The 24,628-nt window shown below is 42.0% G+C and overlaps 3 protein-coding genes across 3 annotated transcripts in view; 2 read left to right on the top strand and 1 right to left on the bottom strand.

Annotated features, from left to right (window-relative positions):
• The first annotated feature begins 268 nt into the window (after positions 1 to 268).
• CCDC181 (coiled-coil domain containing 181) lies at positions 269 to 12,626 on the top strand. The gene is given in 6 exon segments (XM_059466214.1): positions 269 to 449; positions 6,274 to 6,416; positions 6,934 to 7,791; positions 9,724 to 9,870; positions 10,483 to 10,637; positions 11,213 to 12,626. Coding segments are annotated over 5 exon segments (1,401 nt in total). The 5' UTR covers positions 269 to 449; positions 6,274 to 6,296; the 3' UTR covers positions 11,334 to 12,626.
• Positions 12,627 to 12,670: 44 nt separating this feature from the next.
• On the bottom strand, positions 12,671 to 20,944 carry BLZF1 (basic leucine zipper nuclear factor 1). Its single transcript, XM_059466216.1, has 7 exons — positions 20,792 to 20,944; positions 19,328 to 19,384; positions 17,555 to 17,994; positions 16,724 to 16,923; positions 15,058 to 15,186; positions 14,231 to 14,450; positions 12,671 to 14,050 (listed from the first exon to the last, which is right to left on the bottom strand). Exons 2-7 carry the CDS (start codon positions 19,344 to 19,346, stop codon positions 13,865 to 13,867), a joined length of 1,194 nt encoding a protein of 397 aa, XP_059322199.1. The 5' UTR covers positions 19,347 to 19,384; positions 20,792 to 20,944; the 3' UTR covers positions 12,671 to 13,864.
• Positions 20,945 to 21,033: 89 nt separating this feature from the next.
• NME7 (NME/NM23 family member 7) overlaps positions 21,034 to 24,628 on the top strand; it is an 88,741-nt gene continuing 85,146 nt past the window's right edge. Inside the window, exon 1 of the mRNA XM_059466649.1 lies at positions 21,034 to 21,085. Coding sequence (XP_059322632.1) covers positions 21,083 to 21,085 — 3 coding nt within the window. The 5' untranslated portion in view covers positions 21,034 to 21,082. The remainder of the gene's footprint in view (positions 21,086 to 24,628) is intronic.

Here is a 24,628-nt window from a genome sequence, read left to right as displayed (position 1 = left end):
CAGGTCTGTTCTGAATTTCATTCATCTGCCTTCCTGGGTGAATACAGGAGTCAGCTGTGGGGGGATGAGTTTCTTGACAGAGTTGGGGATTAAAATATCTGCTTGCGTATGTCAAGAATATAAGTAGTAGGTCATCCACATATAGCATTATGCTTAAGGTGGGTTCAAGTGTTTCTCATTGGTGCTGGTGAAAGGCTGCTCCCTCCTGCAAGTGAAGCAAGTCCACGTGAACTGTGGCAATCCTTGCTCCTCCCATCACATCCTGCCACATCGTGGAAGCTGAGAGAGCTGAAAGGGGCACACAGCTGCTGTGAAGGAGCAGAATTTCTGTGCTGGAGACAGAGCATGCAGTGCCGTTCGGTGAAGATGAGATAAACACTACACACGGCTGTCTGCCCGGGGTGTTGGGGCTGTTTCTTTGTTCCAGTTGATGTTTGGGGCTGCTGGAGGTGAGTGTTTCAACTGAATCTCTGTCCTGCACTGGGCTTGCTGTGATGCTGGTAGGATGAGGTGTAGTTCCTGGGATCACTGCTACAGTGAGGGACTGGGTGCTGGGCTTGTTCCGCCCTAAAAGGCAGGAATAGTAAGAGCTGCCAGAGGCTGCTGTTTCAGGAGCAGCACCCAATGCTGTCCCCCTGGGCTATCAGTGGCTGTGAGAGGCACTGGCAAGGCAGGCTTGCACTCAACCCCTGAAGTGGCTGTGTGCATGTGTGACACAGTCTGCTGCTCTGAAAGTGCTCTCAGGGAAAGGGAAGGGCTCTGTGTGGAAGCGGTTGTGTTTTCTTCTCTATTGGTGTGATCGTAGCCAAGCACTGGGAAGGAAAGAGGGACTTTGACTATGGAAGGGGCAGGAGACTGGATGCTTTGAACCCTGCTCCCAGTGGATTTTGACAGTGTCAATTGACAGTGTTTCCTAGACTACATAAAAAAGGTGTTAAAGTGCTTGCTTAATGCTCCTCTGGAGATGTTATGCAGCTTTTCTCTGTGAAACACACTCACTGTCCATGAATCTGCTGCCTGAACATAGTGTCTGGTGCATTAGTGACAAGGAAAACAGCAGCCAGTATGCCAGGATCTGTCCTTGGAGCCCTGCACTGCTTTACTGCTGTTTTCGTTGCATTTTTCATAACCATGCTCTGCAGCTTCCTCACACATGGGAACATCTGAAAACCAACATTTAATGACGTGGGTTAATGACTGCATAGATCAATTTTGATTGACCTTAAATCATTAAGTTAATATTAACAAATATCACAACTTGGCATCCCAACAATAGGGTCTAATCCTTGTCTTAATCATGCTGATTTGTAATTAGTCGCATAAAGCATCTCTTGTGAATTAAAAGGATAGAACTGGCTTTTAAGATGAAGGATAACTCTTACAATAAAAGCAGAGCAGAAAGCCTTGGTATTGTACCCAGTTCTCTGTATTTTAGACTGCTATGAACTTGTCAAAATGAAATGTGGAAAGTCAGAAATTCAGCTTATTGCCTTCAAGGGTGGGATAACTGCATGCCCTGGGTGAGGTCACTGGTTGAAGTTTTGCCAGGTACAACAGGAACCATTGCCAAGCAGCTAACAGCATTATCTCTGCTAAGTGTAAGGGAGCCCTTCCAGCCCACTAGAACCAGTGTCAAAACCTGGTTTTCTTTTTCACGGTATGGTGTAAAATGAGCAGAAGCCCTGGTGTCATGGAGTCCTGCCTCCTCCTATTGCATGTGGCCTACGATGACAGACATCTTCAGAGAACTTGTGAACCCCACCTTGAAGGGGTTCAGCTTTTCTGTCCCATATGACTTTGAGTGAAAGGGGGACCGTACTTGAGTTACTCTGAGAGTTATCAAAGCTCTAGCTTCATGGCTGTTTTTCTGCCTGTATTTTCTTTCACTAGCATTAACCCTTTAGTACACGGGAGGTGCTGCCCTCTGAGGTGTGTGGCCATGACAGTGTAATCGGCACCACCTCAGTGCTGCCAGTGAGGTGAGCTCCTTCCCTCTCTCTCTCCGTCTTTCCCCCCAGAGGGGTCTATGCTACTGCAGCCCCAGCTGGTAGGAAGGCTGAGGAGGGTCATTCCCCAAAATTCAGTGCTGGGAAGCCTCTTGTGATGCTGAATGAACTTTATCACCGTGAACAGCTGCTGACAGCTGCTCGCCTCTGCAGTGAGCTCTGTGTGTGCTCTGTGGGGAGTCTGGTGGTCACACAGCTCTTTGGGGTCCTGCTGGCCTCAGGTGCAGAGCATCCACTACCTGTGGGGTGTTTTGTTCTCTCTAGAGGAGACTGCAACCTGCCACCTCCCTCCAGCTCCACTGAGGAGCCTCATCCTTCTCCCCCTGCCAGCCGCCCTCTAGCTCCATAGGTAAATCAGGGTGGGGTTCTTTGGCCTTTTTTTTTTCTTTTCCCCAGATGGGAATTAATTCAGGGCATTTCCTGTTTTGCTTTTTTGTTTGTTTGGTTTTGGGTTTTTGTTTGTTTGTTTGTTTGTTTGTTTTGGGTTTTTTTGTTTTGTTTTTTTGTTTTTCATTTCCAAGTTCAAGGAGCAATGTGTGGTTAACACAGAGAGGTGTGTCTCTGGAGATTCAGTGCTGTCTTCATTAGTGGTGAGACGCTGGAACAGGTTGTCCAGAGAAGTTGTGGATCTCCCAGCTCTGGAGGTGTTCAAGGCCAGGTTGCATGGGGCTCTGAGCAGCCTGATCCTGTGGAAGGTGTCCTTGCCCATGGCACTTGCCCATGGTTGGAGCTTCAAGATTCCATTCCAATCCAAGCAATTCTATGATTCTGTGATTAACAAAAGCCCAAATCCTGACACTGCTGCCTCTTGGGCTGATCCGATTGCTCATTGCCAGCCGGAGCATGATGAATAATACAACACACAAACCGAGGCTGCTTCCTCACGAATGCATAATTTAACAGCATCAAAGAAGGGCTTTCGGCTGAGCCGCTTGCCGCACTCCTGCCCCTCCCCTGGTGCGGTGTGTACTCCCGCTCCCCTCAGCGTTCTGCTTCCCCACGATTGCCAGGCCTTAGGTGGAATTGCGCCACAAGGAAACGGGAGCACGGGGGGTGGGGGGGGGGGGGGAGGCCTGCCTCCATGGCAACAGAGCGGGGCGGCCCAGCCTACTCGCGGGCGTCAGGGCCCAGCAGGAGGCGGCGTTTGTCCCTCGGGAGGCGGCGTTTGTCCCTCGGGAGGCGGCGTTTGTCCCTCGGGAGGCGGTGTTTGTCCCTCGGGAGCCGCCGTGGCGCTGTGCGGTTCCGCCGCTGCCACGGCAACCGCAACGCCCGGCGGTGGCAGCAGCTCCTCGTCCCCGGCCGGGAGCAGCGGCGCCGGCGTGTCCCAGGGGAGCAGGGAATGCTGGTGAGGACGTTCCCCACTGCCTCGCGTGGAGTTCGGGTTCGTGGATCTGTGTATGCGTGTATGTTTTAGTGCAGGACAAAGAGACAGAAATCCATCGCTCTGTCGCGCCTTTTATTGTGACTGTGCCTGACTGTAATCGCGTAGAGATGTTACGAAGTCGTGCAGATCAAATGGTCACAGCGCACACCCTCCACAGACACACCCCAAGTAGAGCAGAAGCAGGTGTAAACGAAGATTTGAGATTTTTCTGAATACTTTCGATCCCTCTTAATGCTGAATCCCTTTATTTCATAATATCCAAAATAGAATAGGAGCTGATTCAGGATTTTCTGGTGTCCCTAAGGCACCAGAAGGACATAGCATAAGAAGGATATGGAACTGTTGGAACAAGTCCAGAGGAGGCCATGAGGTTGGTAAGAGGACGGGAGCACCTCCCCTGTGGAGACAGACTGGAAAGGTTGGGGCTGCTCAGCCTGGAGAAAAGGAGATTGTGTGGGAAGCTCATTACAACCTTCCAGTACCTGAAGGGACCCATAGGGAAGCTGGAGAGGGACTCCTTGTCACGAACTGCAGTGGCAGGACAAGGGGAAATAAGTACAGACTGAAAGAGGGGAAGTTTAGGTTAGATAAAAGGAAGAAATTCTTTACTGTGAGGGTGTTGAGACCCTGGAACAGATTGACAGGGAGACGGTGGATGCCCCATCATGGAAAGTGTTGAAGGCCAGGCTGGATGGGGCTTTGAGCAACCTGGTCTAGTGGGAGGCGTTCCTGCCCATGGCAGGGGGAGCTGGGACTAGATGATGTTAAGGTCCATTCCAACCCCTTAACATTCTATGATTCTATGAAACAAGTCATTGAATTGAAAGTTCTCTCTTCAGCCATGGCTACTTTATCTTACAACAGAAGTAGTTGATTTTTATGCTGCTCCCCATTATTACACTTCACCTAAATAAATTAAGCAGCATGTTCAATGTGTTTGTATTGAGTGCCACAGACTGATGTGAACATATTTTTTAAAAGGCACAATTCAAGTGAGCGGCTTTTGTATCTGCTTATCATACTAATGAAATCACAGAGAAATAGTTCTTTAGTGTTGAATATGCACTAGAGCAAAGTAATCTCCATTAAGATCCATTGTCATCACCCAAACCAATGGTATTGGTTAAGGAAGGGGCATTTCCCAGCAAAAATCATTACGTGTTATATGAGGTGCTGCAGGAAAACATGATGGAAATAGATACAGTGTGGAAAGCCAAGGCAACAGTCTGAATGAGCTCTTGAAATTTAAATTCTGAGAAATCTAGTGTGAATGAGTGATTCCAGTGGCAAGTGGTAGCTAAAAAGAAGTGAAAAAACTGACAGATTTTCTTGAACAACATATGGATCAGAGAAAACAAAGAGCTTTTAAAAGTTTCTGTACAAACCATTTTGCAGCAAATGCCCAGCTTTATTACAACTGTAAACCAAATCTTGACTAATCTTTGAGGCTTAAAAGAACATCACTCTTTACCAGCATAAAATACTGAGTTCTAAAGAGCAGAGCTGGTGTTCCTGAGAATAAATAACTGAGAACTCAGAGATGCTCATCAGAACTCAAAACAAAAGCTTGGAAGAATTTAAGCAACATCTGCTGGATGAAGGGGTTTTTACAAAATGCGTAGATGGATTTGACAGTTCAGGTGCAACCCTTGTTGATTCTCTGATTCTGTGATTCTTGTCTGGAAGGGCAGGATGGTCACACAGCAAGAGTTTGCTGTTCTAGGGCAAACCAGAGTCAGAGCTCTCCCTTACACCCCATATTGTCTTGCCACATCATCACAGAATGTTAAGGGGTTGGAATGGACCTCATCAAATTGTGACCTTCGTGCTATGGGCAGGGACACCTTCTGCTAGACCAGGTTGCTCAAAGCACCATCCAACCTGGTCTTGAAGACTTTCAGGAATGGGGCAGCCACAGTTTCCCTGGGAAACCTGTTCCAGTGACTTACCACTGAAGCAGCAAAGAATTTCATCCTAATATCTAATCTAAAATTCCCCTCTTTCAATTTGTACCCATTACTCCTTGTTCTGTCACAACAGTCATGATCTTTGGTATATTGAAAATGACACAGATTAATTCTCCTAGAGACACTTAGAAGTGGCACCTTCCAGCCTACAGCAGATGGTACAAAAAGAACAGGAATGTTGAATAATTGATGTTTTCTTCTTCTGTGCTGCTTTTGTAAAAAGTAATAAATTATTGAAGGAATGATGAAGGGCTAAAGCTATAAACAGAGCAGAATCAGCTCTCTAGGCTTGTGAGTGTGTCTGCATCTTTAAACTTTTGCATCTTAGATGCCTTGTACTGAGAGAGCTGAGCTGAGGGGCAGCAGGCAGTCAGCCTGAAGCACCAAGCACTGGCAATTAAGCAGTCCTTCAGGAGCTGGTGGCAGCTGTGTGCTATGCAGTACAAAGATTTTTTATAAGATTCAGTCCTTTAAAAGATTCAGTCCTGCTCATCTTCAGTCTTGTCATGAGCATGATTATATCTAGCCTGATTAACATGTTAATGAGTGTTTAAAGTTATACTGGATTTAAACAAGTTAAGGTATAAACAAGGTAAGATACAAGCAAGAAGTTGTAGCACTTCTAGCTAACATAAAATGGTGGTCTCTTTGTCCAAGCCCAAGGCTAACTGTTAAAGAGATCATGAGTTCTTGTTTAAGCTCTGTCAGAGACATTAAATTCCCTTGAATTGCTTTAACTCAAACTTTCTTCCAGTAGCCAGAGCTGGAAAGGCCAAAACCAGTCATGTTTATGAGCCATTGGTAATCCTTAGTCCTGAGGTGGCACTGTCTAACATGCTTGTATTAATACTGCTCACAAGTTGGATGGGGGTGTCACTACAGTTTGAAAATGTTTTATCCCTTCTCCTTTTTGTAGTATTACTCTAACACATCATCAAAATGAGTGAAAAGGAAGCTCAAGGAGATGTGGGTGATTCAACAGAAAATGCAGAATATGAGGATGATTTTGAAAAAGACCTAACTGATGAAGAAGAAAAACAAAACCCTGGTGAAAAAGAGGTATTTGTTACGTTAAATACTAGTGGTGTTATTTAGGAGACAAAATTTAGTAATATTTGGAATCATAGGCACAAATTCAGTATAGCTTGAAATGTGTAGGTGCATTCACTGAATTTTGACAAGGAAAGTTATTTGGATTTATAGTGAAAAACATTTCAGCAAACTGGTTAGTTTGGTTCTAATATCTGTCAAGCAAAAAATTCAGTGTTCATTGAAAATGTTACTTTTTTTTCAAAAGTACTTCTGTGTTCCGTTAACTGTTTGTATAACACCCATTGCAGTTTTATGCTGTCACTAATCACTTTACTGATTAGTTAAACTTTGTGTGAATGTGAACATGAAGAAAATGAAGAGACTTGTTAGTGCCAAAAAAGCTGTTAGTTATGACGTGCACTATTTGACAACCTGGTTTAGAATGCAGATAGTTTGTACTCCTCTTCTCTCTCACTGTTTCTTTCCTCTTTCTTTGATAACTCTTCTGTTGAGACAAAAGACTAGTTTATTTTATTTTTTTTAGAATCCTGAAGAAAAGGAAGAGGATGTTGAAGCAAAAATTCGTAAAACATCAGACAGCTTTCAGGAAGACAATGAAGAAATGAAAGAAAATCTAGATCAGCCTTCAGAGGAAGATGTAAATGTGAAAGTATTATACTCTAATGAAAAGTATTTGCAGTCTGGGGCAGATAGTGAACAGGATGACCATGAATCTGATGCTGAGAGAGAAAGCTCTATCCAGGAATCCAAGCTGGAAAATGAGCAGGAACTGGATGAGGGAGAGGATGAAGAAATAAAGCGTTACGTCTTGGAAAAGATTGAAGAAGCCAACAAAGAGCTGGAAAATCAGGCTCCTGTGCATGGAAAAAGAGAACGGAAGTTAAAATTTGTGGATGAGGTGGATCTTCATCCAAATGGTGCTGAAGTTGGTAACACTGACCTTGTAAGAGGAGACGTTTCAGATGGGCTGTCTCAGCTGAATATTTCTGACAAGGGACAGAAACACACATCACTTTCAGAACGTGCTGGCTCAGGTGAGGAGAAGACAAATGGTAAAGTTCTAATCGAAATAGATGGAAAGTTTGAACTCTTAAGTTTATGTGATATTGAAAGCTAGGGCATTTTGGCCCCAATAAGTGTTTATTTTACAGATATTGAAACTCAACAGACTTCAGAACCCACTGATGCTCAAGGGAAAGAAATGCCTCCATCTGACTCTAACCAGCAGCCAGATTCTGCTTTGAATGGTGCAAAAAATCTGGGAAAACAGAAGACTGAGTCTGCAAACGTACCCGCGAAAAGCTCCACTTACACTCTTACTCCCAGACAAAAAGAATTAAGGAAGCAGATAGAACTGAAGAAAGAAACACTGAAGAGACGGGTAAATATATAGAGAAAAGTAAATCACAGTGACCATCCTGTTCCTCTGCTTCACAAAGACCATGTGCTCAGGGTATTTACACCTTGATAAAACACCTTGATAAAAGAGGCAGCAATAATAGTTGTAGTAGTAATAACAACAACAATAATAAAAACAATAATTCTCTGGGGTTTGTATAGAATCTTTCAAAGCTCCTTTCCCAGAGTGGCATAGGACCATGCCTTGCTCAGAGGAGAAATGAAGCGTTTATTTAATGCATCCTTCATAAATGGGCCTTCTTCTGTTACAGTTTTCTGACTGCTTTTGCTTCTTGGCTCTCTCTCTACCTGTAGGTTCTCTTACAGTCCCACAGTTTATGGAATGTAGCACATGGTGTCACATCTGCACATATTATACTGCAGTGCAGTAATTTTATATGAACCACAGTAAGGCTGGGGCACATCTGGGTACTGAAGAAGTATGGATTGGGCAATTATCACACGGGAGAGTGCTCAGTCATAATATATCATTTACATAGCAGAGTGACTGTAAGAACCCTTTTAATTCTTTCTCAGCTCATTACACAGAAAAAAAAATACAATAGAGAGTCAGCCTCTGATAGTTGTAATGAGAACTTCAGAAATCTTTACCAGAGAGTTAAAAAATGTTTATTTTTTTTCTTCTTTTTGCATTATAATGATACAATTACAAAAAGGTAACTTGTTATGTGAGTTACTCTATAAAAGGAGCCTGAAGCATCTGCCATTTTTCTCTGCCATGATGTACTAATTAAGCTGGCTAAGTAGCTTCCAAGGTTACTTTCTATCTGTGGAAAGAGCTCTAGCCTGCTTTATTTGAAAAGGTTGCTGAGGCTCAGCTTAGTAACAAGGGGAATGAAATCTGATGAGGAATTGAAGTGTTTTTTTTGTGCACACAAGACTAGATCTCTTGAAAATATGCTCTGTATATTAAATGTAAAATGTAGGGTGGTGAGGGGAAGGAAGGTTATTTTCCTAACAGTGTGTGCTAAATTTTTTCCTTTCTTGGCTGACTTATGGAAAAGTAAGCATGTGTTACCTTATTTCTTCATTCTGGAATTGAATTCTTCCATTCTGTGATGGATTTCACAGACATTAAACATTTCTTGACTTTACTAGAATCTATCTGCTTCATTTTGGTGGCGTTTCTTTCATTCCAGTAAATTAGAAGTGGTAAGTTTAGAGGATATAAGGAAGTTGTATGTAGGTGGGAGGAAGATCATCTATTTGCAAGATTAGATTTCTCGAAGTATTGAAATGAGTTGGGATTATAGCTTTTGTGTCAAGGAGAGTAAATCCTGGTAAAAAATGTCTTAATTAGCTTTCTGGAGCATTAATTGAAACTTTTTCTCTTCCTTGTAGATACTTATCCTTAGCTAAAATGTAATTAATAAGTAAAAGAAACTTTTCTCAATTTTGTAAATATAAATTTGTGCACTTGAAAAAAGCCTGAAGCTATTAATACTCCTTAAGTCAATACATTGCAACTTCATGTCCAAAAAAGGTCCTTATAAATAAGGTAGTGCCTGCAATCCATGTGTTGCCAAATATCCTTTAGGGTTCAGTGGTCCATCAAGCCAGACAGCTGGATTTATTTTTAAAATGTATCCATTTAAAGTGATTCTAAGCTAACTAGAGATATTGGGCAGACTTAAGAGGTGTCATGGAAATGGAGGTAATCACAAAAAGGGCTAGACTGAAAGTGTCTGAATATATCACAAGCAGAAGTGCTCCAAGCAACTTCTTCCTAAATGTTGTATCAGCTGTGATGCAGTTTTTGAGTATTCTTGTTTCATCTGTATTTTAGTGTGTGTCTCACGCAATTCAAATGGCTTATTTATTGCCTGCAACACTTTTTGCAGATTAGGATCATTCTCTTAAAAACCAAGTTTATTCAGTTTTCCTTCCACCTAAGGAAGAAGAAAAGAACAAGGAACTAGAAGAAATGAGGAAAAGACAGAACGAAATAGTTTTTAAAGCATGGTTACAAAAGAAGAAAGAACAGCTTCAACAAGAAAAGCGAATTCGTCGTGCAAAGCGGCTGGAAGAGCTGAGGCTCAAAGTAAGGTCCCTAATCTGGAACTGGGATTTGTGGTGCTCTTGTTAAATAGGAAAGCCAAATTCTAAACCTGCCTTCTTAGCTAAATGTGTGAAAATTTACAGCAATGGGAAATGTTCTTGTTACATTGTTTTCAGCGAAGAGGTAGACCTGCAGGTTTATGATTGATCTGCTTAGCAGAGTGGCTTGCAGTGTAGAAGCAGCACACATGAATTTAACTATAAAATCACAGGGGATACAGTGATGCTCCCATATACCAGGAGAGGGCCTTGATTGAGCCCTGAGTGAGCAAGCAGTGAGAAGACTACTTGGAGTGTGTTTCTTGCTATCAGAACTTGTTAGTAAGCAGTTAATGCACATGACCCAGTCAAAACCTGGAGATTCAGATGCTGTTCTAAAGAAAAATCTAAATTCAGTACTTTTTTTTAACATGGTGCTTTGAATGCTTGCTCATGTATATATTCTATGCCAGATTAGCATATGCTCTAGTGTGTTTATGAAGTGTATTTCATGGAGGGAAGATGCCAGCAGAACACAAAAAAACCCCTATTATAATGAGATTTACTTATTATTTACTGATAACCCTTGTGTATACATGTCTTTTTTATTAATTAGGAGGTGCACAGGGATCCAGAAGAAGCCTACAGTTTATGGCTTAAAAAAAAACACCAACAATATGTGAGAGAAAGACGGATAGAAGTCTTGAGACGCCAAACTGAAGAAGTGGCCTTTTATCCAAGCCCAGAGGATTGTGACAGAGCTTTTAGAGAGTGAGTGGGGTCATTCCTAAGAGACCACATTTGAAACTTCTGTAGTCTGTCATCTCAAACTGTAGCTGTTTTATGGTATATTTTTGCTACAGAAGTCCTCATTGTTTTGGAGGGTTTTTTTTCATATGAATATGCCCTTTTAAACTTACACCCTAAAAAAATACATCAGTTCCTTGATGTTGTTTGTTCACTGCTCTGAAATTATTTGTCAGAACCTGAGCGGATAAGAGTGAATTACTTTTGCTAAAAAAGGGATCTTCTCCTCTAACCCTTGTTGCCTGTTCTGGAGCGACCTTGGGTTGATTCAGTCCATGAAATGAGCATAAAACTAATCCAGTTTAACAAAAGGGGGGAGGTAAAGGTGTGCACAGAAGGAGGGGAATTGGGGTGGGAAAGTAGTGCTTCCTGTGTTTGGGTATGGCAGGCTTTTAGACTGTCTCAGCCATGACACCCAACTTCACCCTACGAGACATGGTGGGCCACAGTTAAGTGGGGGACAAATCTCCTTTGAATGGATAATGTAAAGCTTGAAATTACAACTGCCAGTACTTCTGGTCCTCTTTCTCTCTCCACAGATGGCTGAGAAGGAAGAGAGAAGAGAAACAAGCAGCAGAACTAGCTGCTAAAGAGAGAGCAAGGCAGCTTAGATTAGAAGCCAGAAGAGCAAAACAAATGCGGAACATCCACTATATTTAATTCAGAGCCCAAATTCTTTTGTTTCTCAGATCATTACAGTTGAAAATTTGATGTAGCCAGAGTTCTTGGTGACAGTCTTCTTAATTTTTATGGCTTGAGTTTTTGTCCTTTACAGCTACTGACTTTTTGTGGTGTTTTTAAAGCTTTCAAGCAAGTTTAACAATTACCTTCAGTGACAATGATTTTATTATCTATTTATTTGTAATTTAGTCAAAAAGCCTGCTTTAATGCATAACTCAGGGATCTTCTTGGTTTAACCAAATCAAAATGAGCGCAAGATGTATAAATGAGGGTGGCAGATACACATTTATACTCATCATGGATTCCTGGATGCAGGCTACTGTGTAAAATGTTAAATTTTTGGTGGATTAATATTGCTGTTTGATACTGCTAGTGATTGACTGTGCAAGGTGTTATATTGTTGGAAAATTATGTTTCTTGTACCATGTCCTATTGATCCATTGACCAGCTCTAGACCAGATGTCTGTGTTCTTTTAGGTTTCTGGAAAGTGGTGATTGAAGACTAATGTGTAGGTGATCATGCAACAGGTTTTGAAACTTACTTCTGTGAGTCATATTCAGTAGCTCTCTATTCCATGGAATTAAAAGCTTGTGCAAATTATGACCTTTTTCCAGTAGTAAGGAAGCTAGGATCCTTATATAAATGTCAATGTTTATTATAATAAATCTACCAAAGTACATGGCCTTACCCAGCTAAATTGTGAACTCTTGATAGAGATCATGCCAAAATCTCATGAAATCATAAAGTTAGTGAATGAAGAAGAGCATTCTGTCCAGCTGTATGCCCTAATGGATGTCATGATCCTGGCATTGCTTTTAATTTTTTTTTAAATTCACAGTGTTTTCTGGGAGCACTGCAGTAGACAGAAGTGTAGTAGATGCAAAGCTGATTTGTTGGTAGTATTTTTCTTGGTTATTTCTGGGGCTAGTTACAGGCATATTGAGAGCATTGGTGTTGGACTGGAGGCTGCTCTGTTGCAGCTTTTGCCAGCATAGAGAGCAAGCATGGACACAAAAATGAAAATTTCACGTGCTCATGGGACACGTAAGTAACAGGTGCCTTCCTCCTCCCAGTACCTTTCCCTGACACCAAAGGCACAAAGAGCTTTTTGGGTCTAGCAAGCAAATTCAGGAGGAATGTTTGCAAAGGTTCACACACACCATCTCCCTCATTGTACAAAACTACAAAAGAGATGCTTCTCAGTGCCTCACACCAGCAGAGTGAAGAGTTTTACAATTCAATGTCATTTAGTTCCGTTTATGCTACAGAGAAATCAGGGTCAGAAATGTGATTTCATTAAATCCAGAATTACAGCTTGAAAGCAAGCAAAGGAAGTTTATTGTAGCTTTCTTCATGTAAACCAAATCAGAAGCAGCAACAGCAAGAACTTACAGCTTACATATTCTGATCCTGGGTATGAGACTCAAAAGAAAACTGGGTAAAAGCAACCATTTCAGAAACCTTCTCCCTAAACTAGACAGCTTCATATGGTAAATTTGGGGGTCAAACTAAGAAACTTAAATAGGCTTCTGTGGATTTAGCAGATGTCTCCTAAAAGTTCTCTTCAAACCTATGTAAAGAACTTCAAATCTACATCAAGATTATAAAGTCACACAAGTAAAAAAATACTTTTTTTTTAACAGTACCTATGCAAACTTAGTGCTTGTCTTCACCTTCCCATAATTCTCAGGAAGACCTTGGGCAAGGACAGAGTCCTAATGCCAGGCCAGGATTCAATGCTGTGTACTAAAGAAGTATGTCAGTCTGCCCTTGCTGAGGATCAGCTATGCAGCAACTTCACTCTAGAAGCTGAAACAATGGAAAAGCCATTATTTCAGCTCTATGGCAACACAAGAAAAACCTCACCCCACAGAGTTTTCTAAAACCCACTTGAAAGCAGTTACTACTTATATATTATAGCTAGAGTTCATTCAAGCTTTATCTCCTTGACAGGAGGGCTGACATTGCATATACTCTTGCTTACAGAACTTACAGCTATGAAGAATCATTGCACATACTCCTTTTTATAACTAAATTTAAAAGGTAGAACATAGACTTGAGGGCTGGCTGTTCATTACCTTGGCTAAAATTAAAAACCATTTACCATTACTTTAAATTTAGACATAACTGATCAGCACTTCATTTGCTTTGGTACGGTTACACTTCTGTCTCCCTCTAAAGGGAAATTCATTAGGATTTGCTAATAAGACTATAAATGTCAAATAGTCAAGAGCATCTCTATGCTCTATAAATTAGACCAGCATAATGTTTTTCGTCTTGCCTTTGTATAAGAAAATAAGCAGCTTTCCCCACTGAGAAGTGGTAGAAGCATCCCAGAGACTATGGAAATCCTGTCAATCCCTAACTTCAAGAGGTAGAGAAGCAGAAACTGAATAATTTCCAATGCCAAACCTACCCGTTACGGAAAAAGGACAAAGGGAAGCCTGCTGAACATCAACTAGTGTAATTCTTCAGAAAGAATGCAGATGCACCTTCCTTGGCTGGGCTTTTAAAGGGCTATCAGCTCTCCTTGACAGTGATTGCAACAATTGAAGGTGACATCTTCATATCTTGTATATGGGTGAAACCTTCCAATACTTTTCTTTGTAGAAAGGAAAGAAGATGGAGAAGTCTCAGAAAAAGAAACTTCTGTTGATGTTTCTGGATGTGCAGCTGGATCCAGTACACGTAGCATCTAAGGATGGAGAAATTGACACTGAAAATACTTTTATACAATTTAATGTGCTTTTTCTTTCTCTTAAGAGCTAGGATTTCTGCTCAAAAGCCATTTGTCATCTTTTTTCCAACGTGAAAATGAAACATCTGTTCACCCAGAACTTTAATATAAAGATTAACATGCATCAAGAGCTCTTACCATTTCAGCCATTTTCTCAGCAGGGGTATTGCAAAACTCCACAGCTGCTGAAGTCTTTTTTGGACTGTTAGTGCCAACATTTCCTAGAAGATGTGAGCTTACAGCTTTGGCTAGCTTACAGTTCACAGCTGCTAGCTCTGTTGTAGTGTAAGGCTGGGCACTAGGATAGTATGTCTGTTGTCTCCCCCACTGAAGAGACACCATGAGCTCCTCCAGCAGCCTGTGCAGAAAGAAAAGAAGCACTGCTAGTGGGGTTTGTATATTCTATATTGTATAACCAGCACCCAGCATACTTCAGAGGAATCATCTCTTCCCAAGGCTTACTGCATAAGCTAAACCTTAAACCAAAGAAATGGACCAAAAAAAGTGTTTAAGAACAAGGAGACAAATGGGCTATTCTCCAAGGCAAGGCCTCACCAACACAGGTGATTAATCCCGGGAACACTTATTTGACATCTGGCAGAATAAGCACTATAAAGTTCATGTAGGTAGAAGAATCACTTCTTTGATATTTTGCAAGGAAACAGAGAAGACTTGAAGTCAAGTCAGTAAGTGATTAAAGAAAGAAAGCCTGAGGATGTGAGGTATGTCAGTTCCATAGTTTATTACCCTTAAGACCTCAGACCTCTAGAGAATGAAGCAAGTACTCTATTACTTTTGCTCTTTCAGCTCTAAGACTGGAGAGTGACCATACTATACATCAGCATTAATTGATTTTTGTGGAATATCAGAGGAAGAAGGGAAAGTTATTTGATTCTCCTCTAGCCTAAAATAAACTGACAAAAATGAAGTTTGCACAGAGATAATCTGGATTGGAAAAATCATACTTGTGTGTATCAATCATCTCTTGACGGAACTGATCACGTTCATTCAGCAAGTCCTGGATTGCACTTTGTGCATCCCTGGTTTGGCGCTGAAGAATTGCTCTGGTATTGGTCAGTTCATCAGCCATCACCCTGCAAAGGAAATCTCCAGTCAGTAGTGCAAGTGAACAGCTTGAAAGTCAATTTTTCTACTACAGACCATAATTTGTCTGCTCAAACTGTCTGCTGTTCTCTGTCCCCTCTCCCATGCAGAGCCTATATCAACCTAATAAGGAATAATTTCTGTTCAACTACAGCCAACACCAGTGCAAGATTATGTTTTGACTGAGTTTAAACAATCTTAGGTCACTTAATATAAATCTAATAACAGACATTTCAAAACACCTTGAGAAAGTGTACATTGACAAGGTTCCTGTGAAAGAAAAAGCTAAATACATTTTTCTTTTATTAACAATTCTCACAAGTATGTTGTAATCACGTCTGTTCACTCTTCTCTAAAAATGGAAGCTATGGCTATAGACTGCATTCATTTACCTCTTTGCCCTACCCAGGGGCTATCACCAGATGCCAGATATGAGTGTTTAAGAGCTACAAAGGAGACAGCTGTTGTCACATTTGCTATACCATGAGGCTTGGCACTACCCCTCCAACAGGCATTTCAAATGCCTGTGATATTCCAAATGCAAAAACCAGAATAACATTTTAAATAACCACCAGTTAGAAATAGGAGATAAAAATGAATCAGAATGTTACAATATTGAAGAGTGTTACTTCAACCACACTGCTGAGACTCACAGCTCTGATGTCAGAGCTCCTCATAATGTTAAAAACCCTCCAAGTTTACCTAGTAACTCTTGCTAAGACTTACAATTACCGTTACACCCCATATGTTACACAAGTTACCATTCACCCCATATGCTGAAACTTCTCCAGCAAATTAAAGGGAGAAGACTGTATTCTATTGCCATTTTCTTCAAGCAGTAAGGTCTTCTATGATATGCATTAAGCATCATAATTCATTCAATTATATCCAAGTATAGTAGAAAATTAAAAGTCCTAGAACACTATTTACAGATCTGGTAAGACAACTAAGCAAGTTTAAAGTCACTGTCAAATAGGATTTTGACTTTCAGACCTGCTTTTATGGTTAAAGAAGTAACAGTAATGTCCTGAGCAGTAACACAGCCAGTGTTTAATAAAGAGGTCGCCCTACTCTTTCTTCTATAGCAGATCGCCAACTCACTATAAGCAGAGCTCCTAAACACATCAACAACTTCTCAAATTGATGACTGTACCATTCTTGAGGGGTGGGGGTAAAAACCAACCAACTACCTAACTAAGAGAAGTCAGATGCCTTAGAAGACATTTTTATACCCTAAACTGCATGCATTTTTATTAAAATTAAGAGCTTCTCTTACTTTCTTGACAAGAGCTGTAGTTGAGATTTTAGGAGGGCTAGGACTCACTGTATTAGCTCTGAAAAGCAGGACTAATTCAGATTTACAAGGAGCGTACTTTCTTTACACCTTTCCTGTATTCTCAGATTTCACAGTAGGTATCACTATGGCTCTTGTGGCTGTCCTCTGCATATGAAACCACACTGCAATGAGTGTATGTGATGAAAGACTGAAGGAGAATGCTGTTAGGACAGCTCCATGAGAGCGAATACCTGCTTGCTAGGAACTTGCTTCTCCACACATCACATTGTATAGACATGCGCTCCAACTGCTCCGACAACTGAGCCATATTCCGGCCCAGGACTTCGTTTTCTAGGATGAGCTGGTTCTTCTCACGAGCCATCCGTTCAAAGTGATACTGCAGATCATCCCCAACAGAAGCAACAAGTAATTTCTTCAACTCCCGATTGACCTAGAATTAGACCAGACTCTTTTGTAACTATCTATAGAGAATAAACACTCTTGAGAATGCAGTGCAACTTATTGCAAATTGCTAACAGTAAACTGTCTTTCTCTTTCCAGAATGGGATGTGTCCAGGCAAGCATAAACATTTGAGCCTAATGTACATCCAACACCTTGTGGTTTAAATTCTCAGAGTCAAAGAGGAAGAATGAAAGCCTACTGCAGGAAACAAAGTTTCAGTAGTATTCAGGTCCTGAATCAGTAAGATAACAAAGGGTAAGACAAGACATCCACATGTGTATGAAGTAGGAAGTTATAGTCAACCTTTCTAAGGTTGGCATAACACTTTCCATTTAGAGATTAAGGAGCAAAGTCTTTCCTCATGAAAGATTCATTTCTCTGCAGCTATCTAGTGTGTTTCTCCTAGCTAAGTCTTTGACTCTTTCATCTGTTGTCAGAGAAGCAGCACTGGAATACTTTGATGTACTTCTATTCTATATCTTAGCTGATAAGTTCAAAAGGGAACGTATTTATTTCAAGGCTAAAGTGTCATAGCAGTTCTCTTTCCTCACATTCACAAACTGCTTCTATAAACCAAAACAGTTCAGCTGTGGGAGAGAAAATACCTTTAACTTCTTACCTCGGTCTGTATACGCAGCTGATTAGAGAGACCTTCTTTATCTTGTAACAACCGCTTTTCTGAATTCTTTAGCTTTTCAAGTGCGTTTTTCAGCTCTATCTGTTCTTTCTTGGAATCTGTGGCTCCATCTGACTCATGGAATGTGTCTCCTTTATGTCCCACAGATTTAGCTACCTTAGCATTTTTAGTTGGAACAACATGGGTGATGGCTGCTTTGGGGACTAATATTCTAATAGCTTCAATCTCCACTGATTTATCTGCATGTACTTTCCCCAGCTGCAGAACTCCAGGACTCAGGGAAGAAGCTGTCTTTTTATGGGGGCTGTGGTGGATGTGATGGCTTGCAGTGTTGGCTCCAGTGATAACTTCCACTGCTCCAGCTGTTTGCTCTGTTTCCATGCCATCTCCAGGTCCTCGAATGGGTGCTGAGGCATCATCAACTGAAATTTAGAAATTGTGGAGGAAAAGTTTACCACATTTCACTTGGTTATAGCATCACTGTAAGTCTTCCCTTAATTTATGCACTTCAGAGTTGGAGATTTTAATTGTACACTGCATGTGTCAAATAGTCCATTGTAATAGTGATTATCAAGCACAAGTCAGAAAATCATAAAATGGTTTGGACTGGAAGGGACCTTCACGATTATCTTGTTACAACACCCCTGCTGTAAGCAGGGTCACCTTCCACTAGACCAGGTTGCTCAGGGCCCTGTCCAACCTGTTCTTGAACACTTCCAGGGATGGGGCATCCCCAACTTCCCTGGGAGCCTGTTCCAGTGTTTCACCACCCTCACAGTAAGCCCTTACTCAAATGTGCACTGCTCATTAACAACAGCAGTACAAGACACAAACATTGATCTGAATTGCATTTATTTCAATTTGCTGCTGCCATACAAGATTAAATGCAGACACAAAAAAGAACTTTCCTGGAAAAAAAAACTTCTTGACAACATTACTTATGGACTGAAAACAAAATCAGGTTTTGGGAGCTGGCAGAATCAGAGCAGTTTCATTTAAAAAGCAAGAAGAAAATGAAAAACAGTTATTACCCAGACAGCTACTAACACCTTAAGAAGTTTAGCAGACTTTTAAGTACTAACAGATTTTAGCTGCCCTAGTGAAGGTTTTAGAAAAGCCAACAACCCAGTCCTGCTCCACTTCTGAACTACAGACTCCAGCATTCCCAGTAATGCTACATTCTGCTCTATAGTCCCCAATATACATGACATTTACTGAAATAATTTTATTTAAGTCCACTAAGTTTTCAGCTGAATGAATTATTGTAGTACTGTTTCCTCACAATGGGTGAGAGATACAAAGTTTCTGAGGGCATGGCTACACATTCTGCTTTTTTTTTCTCATACCGCAGACAGTAATGTGAGCTTGTGTCTTCTATCCAAATATTAATGGATTTCAAAAATGCTGTAATAACACCATTAATTGCCTTACTTTCAAGTTTGCTGAATCAGTACCAACAGGTTCTAAATACCAGAGGAGGCTGTCAGACAAGTGTACAGACAGATCACAGTACCAGTGACAATCTTATTTTTCAATATCAAGCTGGATTAGAAAAACTACATTCAATTGCTCTTCCATCCAGGCAGCTCTGGTTTTCACTGCAATAATGAAGTCACAGAACTACTTCCTCATAGCTACATAAAAGGAGTAAGTTTAAATGAAAGGAGCCTGGTATACAGTGTAACTCTGATGTTTAGAATTCCAGTTAAAGTACTTTTTTAATCCATCTGCTTAGATGTCATATGAACAACCTACCTTTTTCTAGAGATGTCATTTTCTCTTTAGCAGTCAGCTCTTCCTAACCAGGTAAGTCTGAGGAAGAAAAAAGGAGAGGGGGAAAAAAAAGTCTTTAGCAAGGTAACTGCAGCAGTTAATCTTGGATTATCCTGTTTTCTAGTAAAACCTCAAAACTCCAGTTCAGTAGCACAGTGAAAAAAAAACACATCAAAACAAACGGGGAAAACACAAAATTATAAAAACTACACCAAAACACACAGAGTTAAAAGGAGAAGATTGTGAGTCTTCTGGCACTTGTGTCTTTTTTTCACCAAGAGCTGCACTTTAACTCCTTTGCATTGCTCCTCATCTTGTTTAGTTTCCATTCCTCTTTTTTTTTCTAGTCTCCCTCCCTCCTTTTTTCAGTGAACCCCCATCTTACACTTTCAAAGTCTGTAATACTCCCACAGTACAACTGCATGACCATGCCAAGATAACCTAAAATAATCCCAGAACCACAAGAAAAAGAAATCCCACACTGTGCTTCAAGCATATGAAGAGGTGAGGAGGAAAATTGGCAGCTGCACAATTCCTTCAGTCCTGCTTGCTGAAACAACCTTTTTGATAGGGCCAATTCTCAGTCAAAGAAGGAGTCAGTGCCCTGAGGGGGTGCACATGGTTAGTTTAACTAACAACAAAAGCTGACCTCCAGTTTGGCCCAAACCACCATCCTGGCCATTTTCTCCCTTACCCACCAAAGGTATTGGCCATTGCCACATTCATCCACAGAGCCATCCACTCTCAATTATACAAGTCACTCATCCCTCTTTTCTAGGGTCTAAGTTCCTTTGAGATCAGTACACTCCTATCTTATTTGGCTGGCTTTTTTTCCCTGAAAAAAGGGATTCTCCCCATTATTCAAGGGAGATCCCCAGGACTCTTGCTTCCTTTCCCTGTAACAATAACTGAAATGGTTTAACTACAGCTTTTTAACTTCCATCGCAGCAACTCTCTGCCGTAAAAACAAAATGGCAGCAGTGAGCACACTGCTACTTTCGGGTTTCTAGACTAAAGATTTGTTTTGTGTCAGGCAGGTTTATCTTTTGTGATTAACAGAAGGACCTTTTCGTCCTTGAGCTTTCTCAAACTACAGATACAGGGATGTCTCACCATCTGTTGCTTCTACAACTGGAGTTGTGTGTTTCCTTACTTAATAGCATTAGCTGTTAATCACCACTGCTGTTCGTTCCTTCTGACTCAGGATCTCTCTTTACTTGATGAGAACGAGGAGGATAAAAGCATAGCTGCTCAGGAAGAGGCCAGAATACTCAACGAAAGACTGATTAGGAGCATTTGGGCTTATCTCCTCCATCAGACAAGCCCTGCCGGTGATCTTCCTCCTTCGGAGTTCACGCTACAATCTGGCCAGTTACGTGCGGGAGCACTGCAAGCCTCCCAACATGTCCCCTCCTCCTCCCTCTCCCTCACTGCTTGCATCATTACCTCTCAGGACGCCGAGCCCCGCAGGATCCAGGGCCTCGCACAGCCACTGCCCGCCCAGCTCCCCGGGCCCCCTGCCCCGGCCCCGACAGACCGGCCCGCAGCAGCGATGTCGCGACAGCCCTCACTGTTGTCACCTCGGCGGCTTCCGCGTCCGGCGGCGGGCGGGGCGCCCCGCGTGTCGTGTCCGCTCCCGCCCAATCGCGGGCCCGGGCGTGGCGCTTCGGTTGCCGGGGCAGGGGCGGGCCGGGCATCGCCGTCGCGGCCGTCATCATCCTCATTACCGTCATCGCCATGGTGAGCGGGGACACGGGGCCGGGGACAGCGGCGGTTCCGCGGGCAGAGCCCCTCCGGGCCGCGGGAGGGACGCGCCCGGCTCCGCCCGGCCCTCGGCTGAGGGGCCCGCGGGGCGCAGCCGGGGGTGTTTGAAGGGGCCGTTCGGGCTCGTTGGTGCCCGGCTGTTGGGAAGCTGCTGCTGCTGCCCGCCCCGGAGCCGCCCTGAGTTGGGAATAGACTGTGCCAGGAGCTCGGGAGACCGGGCGGGAAGGCAGTGGTGCATTTGGAAGAGACAATACGTTTCAGGTGCCACAGTCTTTATTCTTGACTGGATCTGCTGTGTAGTAATGCAGAGCAGACGACAGGATGCCATTGCAGGGGCAGTAATAAGAAAAATCCAGTTTGCATTTTAATCTCCAGGAGGGTGGTTGGACACTGGAACAGGCTCCCCAGGGAATTGGTCAGAGTTCGAGAAGTATTTGGACAATGCTCTCACACATAGGGAGTGACTCTGGAAGCTGCCATGCGCAGGGCCTGAGTTCCACTCGACGGTCCTTGTGGTTCCCTCTCATCATAGCATACTCTGTGGTTATAATGAAACTCAACTGGGTCCCCGTTGCCCAAGATGGTGTGCAACCCCAGTGTTATAGAGCTGATTAAAAAATCAACAGTTTTGAGCTGCATTTTGTACTCAAACTCATATGCAGGACACATGCTGTAGCCAGGGACATGTGCCTGTGGGTGGGTCCATCCTTACACACCTGTCCTCAGCACCTCAGATTTTCCCCAGCCCCTCCAGCTGCTTATTTTGCACCTTGCTTTTGAAGCATTAACTAAAGATCGCTATTTGCCACTTACATAGAAATGCCACTGTTTGTTTTCAGATAAAGGGGTTACAAGTGTTCTGTTTAATCCAGGTAAAACTGTAATTTTCAACTCCCCGTATTGAGTCGGCAGAAATCCTGCTTTGTGAGTTGTACCTTAGGTAAAGCATTTGCTTTGTTTACATTGATTGTCACTGAGTTTGACGTGTTTCTAACCTCCTTTTATTTCTGAGGTGACACCAACTTAACTTCATTAAGCAGTTCGAAACCTTATAGCAACCTCTAACAAAATGTTTCATGGCATATTTGTTTAATTTCTTGTGAAAGCCTTCAGTGATAGGAACTACATGATAAATTGTCATAATTTCATTGCATGATGATTTTTATAGGTTGCTGAGTTTTTTCCTGTTCTATTCTGTGCTGGAAATGATTATTTGTTCTGTTCTTTGTGGTTAAAGATATTCCATTTTGTCTTTTATTTGTAGAAGTACTTGAAGATTTTAACTTTGCCCTTTCCTCATTTCACATTTTTCTTCCGTAAACAAATTCTGTTCTCTTAATAGTTTTCTTCTGGTAACTGTGGTTTTAAAATGTAGTCATTTTCCACTCTGCCTGTAGTTTTCTCTGAATGTGGTGTTTAACCTGCAGGTTTCTTCCCAGCTACATTGTGTTCCACTGCTGCTGAACAGAGCAAAATATTTGTTTCTTGTGTCTCACATCTTCATATTGTCAAAGTTAACATATTTGTTTTTTTCCTGAACTGTTTTGCACTCTCACTACAACCTAAAATATATCAGATTTCCTGTGATTTGGCCAATTTCTCCCCTCATATTTGAATTTTTATTGTAATACTTTGCATTTGTTTCTATAGAATTTTCATATTATCATGCTGATTTCTACTTCTAAGATGCTTGCAATCTTTCCCACACCTTAGTTGTCAGCCCAGATTCTGGAAGTGTGCTTTCTCAGTGTCATTTTCAGAGTAGTAAGAAAAATCTGCAATAAAGCAGGTGCATGGCAGATCATTGTGGAGCACCATCTGACTCCCAGTTGGCCAGGGAAGTATTCCTCATTACACCTTCTTATGATAGATGTAACTGCTCTTTAGTTTAGGCCACAATGCCTTATTCAGCTTATCAGATTCTCAGGTGTCAGATTAAAAGCCTTATCAGTTGCCTTTTTGTCACAACTGTGGCTTCTCCCTTGCTCACTGTGTCAGGAAAAGATTTGTTCTTGACAAATTTTTATGTTATTGTTGTCTTAGATGTTCAATAACCAGCTATGTAATAACTGTTTCCATTATTTCCCCAAACACTGCCTCTCTTGCTCTTCTCCTGTGCCCTTGAAGTGTAGGACCTTTCTTCTCTGGCTTTGAAGTGTTACAGAGTCCTGTTGGTTTCTGTCATACTTCAAAACCCACTAATTTTTCCACTCATATACCCTGCATTGTGGCAGTTCCCTAAAATGCATTAAGAATAATTTGGCAGCTGGGAGGTGATAGGAGAACAGATGTTTGGGAATGAGTGCTGCTCATGTGGACACAGGATCCTGGGAAAGGGCTGAGTTATGTGACTGTTGGATGCCATGACTTTATGCACCTGACCAATCTTAAAGCTGTTCAGAACATCTTTTCCCAGGAGCAAAGTCAGAATATAAAAGATGTCTTCTGGTGGATTCTAATACTGACCTATAAGCTGGACTTTAGCCTCAGCATTTTAATTAGATTCTGAAAGTAATGGATTTTGGGTTAGGAAGCTTGACCAACCTTTAGTACTATGTTGCTTCCACTTAATCATGTTACTTCAGTAAGTTTTAATGTATATGCCTACTCAGATAAAACCTTTTACAAGTCATCTCATGGCCACAGAAAGAAAAAGGTAGTAACTTTTAGTGGAATCAGTTTGGACTGTATTTGTGTCACCCCCTGTACTCCACTCATGTGCAAGCAGTGCCCTGGAAGTGGTTGTGTGCATTGTGAAACTGGGCAGGCATACTGCTGTTGTGGCAGAAGCTGAGGTAAAGGGACAAATGTTCTGAAATATCCTGCAGTTATTAGTCAAACAGCACTTTGGCTTTACACCTGCTAATCAGTGGAGACCAGCTTTCCTTGTCATCAAATGGCAGCGTTTCAGTATTCTGCATTCTGGTGTCTGGTTTCTAATTGTGTGAGACCCGGCTGCTGTGGACAGGGAGCAGTAAATTCCCAAAGGGAAACCTGCTTTTCTCCACCCAAGATGTGCTCTCCCTCTTGGCTGCTGCAGTGCTCTGCTGTTCTGTGATGGTACCTTTCATACAATCACATACAGAGATGTATTTGTCCATGATCTTAACAACCTTAGTTTCTCTTGATTTGTGAATTTGGTGCACTCTGACATTTGAAAGTGTTTCAGATATCAAAGTGCAGCGTTTTCCAGAGAACAATGGGCTCTGTTCACTGCAGATGCAGAGCCTGATTGCAGTGGAAATTCTGTGCCTAGGCACAATTTAGAGGATTTCCTTTTCTTCCGCCCTTTGAAACAGTTATTGTCATTTCAAAGTAGAATGCAGCTGCATTCTGACAGCTGCATTCTACATTGCAAAGGCTCTTTGAACAACAGGACAGACAAATTATTTCCTTCTTGTGCATAAAGACGTCAAGGCACGTAAAAGCCAGGTGACTTGACTAATTTCTGGTTTTGACCTTGTGGATGTAGAAGGACAGAATTAGTGGAATTTAGCCCACTTCAACAGAAAAATTGAC

This window comes from Ammospiza nelsoni, chromosome 2 (assembly GCF_027579445.1).
Source record: "Ammospiza nelsoni isolate bAmmNel1 chromosome 2, bAmmNel1.pri, whole genome shotgun sequence".
In the NCBI taxonomy this organism is placed as follows: Eukaryota; Metazoa; Chordata; class Aves; order Passeriformes; family Passerellidae; genus Ammospiza; species Ammospiza nelsoni.
The sequence above is the reverse complement of the archived record's forward strand: the minus strand, read 5'-3'. Positions and strand labels throughout refer to the sequence as shown.